This window comes from Hippocampus comes, unplaced genomic scaffold, assembly GCF_001891065.2.
Source record: "Hippocampus comes isolate QL1 unplaced genomic scaffold, H_comes_QL1_v1.1 C17026741, whole genome shotgun sequence".
In the NCBI taxonomy this organism is placed as follows: domain Eukaryota; kingdom Metazoa; phylum Chordata; class Actinopteri; order Syngnathiformes; family Syngnathidae; genus Hippocampus; species Hippocampus comes.
Genome location: NW_017841903.1, coordinates 1 through 1,984, shown reverse-complemented (window position 1 = coordinate 1,984; position 1,984 = coordinate 1). Strand labels below are relative to the sequence as shown.

The following is a 1,984-nucleotide window of genomic DNA, read 5'->3' as shown; positions in this document are numbered from 1 at the left end:
AAAAAAAAAAAAAAAAAAGGAGTACGAATTGCAACAGTTTTACAATTTGGAGCAAAGAATACTTCCAGAATGAGATGATCCATACACTACAAGGATAGTAGTGGCCAAAATCAAACAAACTAATCAACGAGGGCTTGAGATGGACCCCTTACTTCTCTTGGAATCTGAGATTCCCTCTAATTCTTCATTTGACTCCGATATTTTGGAGAGTTCTCTTTCCAACTTTGTGCAAACAGTTTGGGGAACAGCTATTATTTCTTCTAACTCAGACCTCAAGCAAGGTCCATTCGCTTCCCGTAGGTGCCGCGGCACTTTTGTCCATCTATTTTAATGTGAACAGGACCAACGTTTGTCAACCGCCAAGCTTTTACCTGCTATAGTTGATGTGTGAGAACTCGGAGGAGCCTTTTCAACATCCTCCACATTGTCGGGCGTCCCATCCACCCGTTTGTCATCGTTGAGCCTGCCGGGAAGGAAATGGATCAACGGCAGTCAAAGGACAAGTGCCAATTGAAAGCAATTGGATTCACAACATGACGATGGAGCACACTCACCCAGCTCGCCTTCTTTCCTGGGCCAGTCCAGTCAAGTCTGAATGTAGAAATGAAAAAGCATTCAGGTCTCTGCGTTTTACTTGAGCCACCGAAGAAAAGGACTGCACAGTACTTACAATTTGTGCCGGTGTCATGTTCATATGCCTGGATCATGTCTTGCAGTCCTGTGACGAGTCTCTGAAAACCCGGACTCTCCTGCAAGCTTCTGTGTGGAAGAAAAGGGAATGTTTTGAGACACTTTGAGAGGCTGGGTCTCCCTGTCTCAGACTCAGGCTTAATCACAGACCTTCCTATTATGAATATTTTTGCAGCGTCTCTCAAACATGCTGCTATTGTGAATATGACCAACCTCTTCGTTATCTTTTCTTTACACACTGGGCAGTCGGCTTTGCTCTGCTTGGCGTTGTCCAACAGCTTCAGCATACAAAACCTAAAAATGGTGGACAAAAAGTGCTGAATAAAATAATAACAACATACATGCGTATAAGTACGGACTACATAGCATTTGAAAGGTAATAAGGGATTAACCTAACTAAATTCCAAACCTAAACATTGAACAGAGTTAATTGAAGGTGCCCCCCCACACACACACAAAACTTCATTGGAGTGAAAATGACATGAAATGATACTTACTTGCAAAACTGATGGTCACACTTGGTAGAAACTGGTTTCGTCAACAAATCCAAACTATTTATGGAAAGGAAATAAAAAAATATTTGCAATATAGTCGAAATTGACTGTTCTACGCAATGTAATGCCTAAATTAGCTCTTTAATGGCAATTACCATATGGGGCACTGCAGAGTCTCCCACAGGACTGCGATTCCTCTTTTCACCTCGGTGTGTTTGGGTGGTGCCATGAAGTCGTTTTTTTGTTTGTTTTTTAATCTAAGCGCAACAAAACGAACAGTTACTAAGTTTCTACAACACGTCAGTAGCATTTGAATAAACGAGGACTAATTTCACCAAGCGATGCCGTCACTGTTGTAGTTAAGCGTTATGACATCAGCCACTGCGATTTAGTAAGAGTGTCGCGTTAGCCTGAGGACTTTAACGACACATACCGTGTCGGAATTACACGGACGACGCCGATTTAACAAAATGTCAACGTTTTACAGATATACAAACACTTGGGAACCATTTTACCAGCTTTTCGTGCACTCTTCCGCTGTCACTGTCTTCGCTTTTCCCGCAAACTTTCTTCTTCTGTTATTTGTTGAACAGCAGCTTTCTGTGTGGGATAGCGCCTCCCACTTACTGGTGGGTTGGTGAAACTACAGCGTTTAATCATCAAGGCAAGCGTCGGCTATTTTGACTGTGTATCAAAAATGTTTTTTTTCAAATAGTGGTAGTCGTAGTACAGTAGGAGAATTTTTTTTGGCCAGTTCACAGAAAAGTCCATGAAAACAAGTTTGGAACACGGCTCGGTTG

General features: G+C 42.1%; 1 protein-coding gene across 4 annotated transcripts; it reads right to left on the bottom strand.

The window, feature by feature from the left end:
• Nucleotides 1-312: 312 nt before the first annotated feature.
• Nucleotides 313-1,859, bottom strand: LOC109509778 (breast cancer type 1 susceptibility protein homolog). 4 transcript variants are annotated; one of them, XM_019859628.1, is made up of 7 exons: nt 1,682-1,859; nt 1,340-1,441; nt 1,188-1,241; nt 904-984; nt 671-759; nt 555-591; nt 313-463 (listed from the first exon to the last, which is right to left on the bottom strand). In XM_019859628.1, exons 2-7 carry the CDS (start codon nt 1,411-1,413, stop codon nt 328-330), a joined length of 471 nt encoding a protein of 156 aa, XP_019715187.1. In that variant the 5' UTR covers nt 1,414-1,441; nt 1,682-1,859; the 3' UTR covers nt 313-327. The 4 variants fall into 4 exon arrangements, with proteins under 4 accessions (XP_019715187.1, XP_019715185.1, XP_019715186.1 ...); XM_019859626.1 differs by having other exon boundaries at nt 1,700-1,859; XM_019859627.1 differs by having other exon boundaries at nt 1,713-1,859.
• Between the last annotated feature and the right edge of the window lie 125 nt (nt 1,860-1,984).

Excerpts from the sequence above, each read along its gene's own strand:
- LOC109509778 (XM_019859625.1), bottom strand. The coding sequence starts at position 1,494 with ATGCTACTGACGTGTTGTAGAAACTTAGTAACTGTTCGTTTTGTTGCG. Across the intron at positions 1,242-1,339 it reads ACTCTGCAGTGCCCCATATG|TTTGGATTTGTTGACGAAAC; the intron begins GTAATTGCCATT and ends TTCCATAAATAG. Across the intron at positions 592-670 it reads ACATGACACCGGCACAAATT|ACTTGACTGGACTGGCCCAG; the intron begins GTAAGTACTGTG and ends TTCTACATTCAG.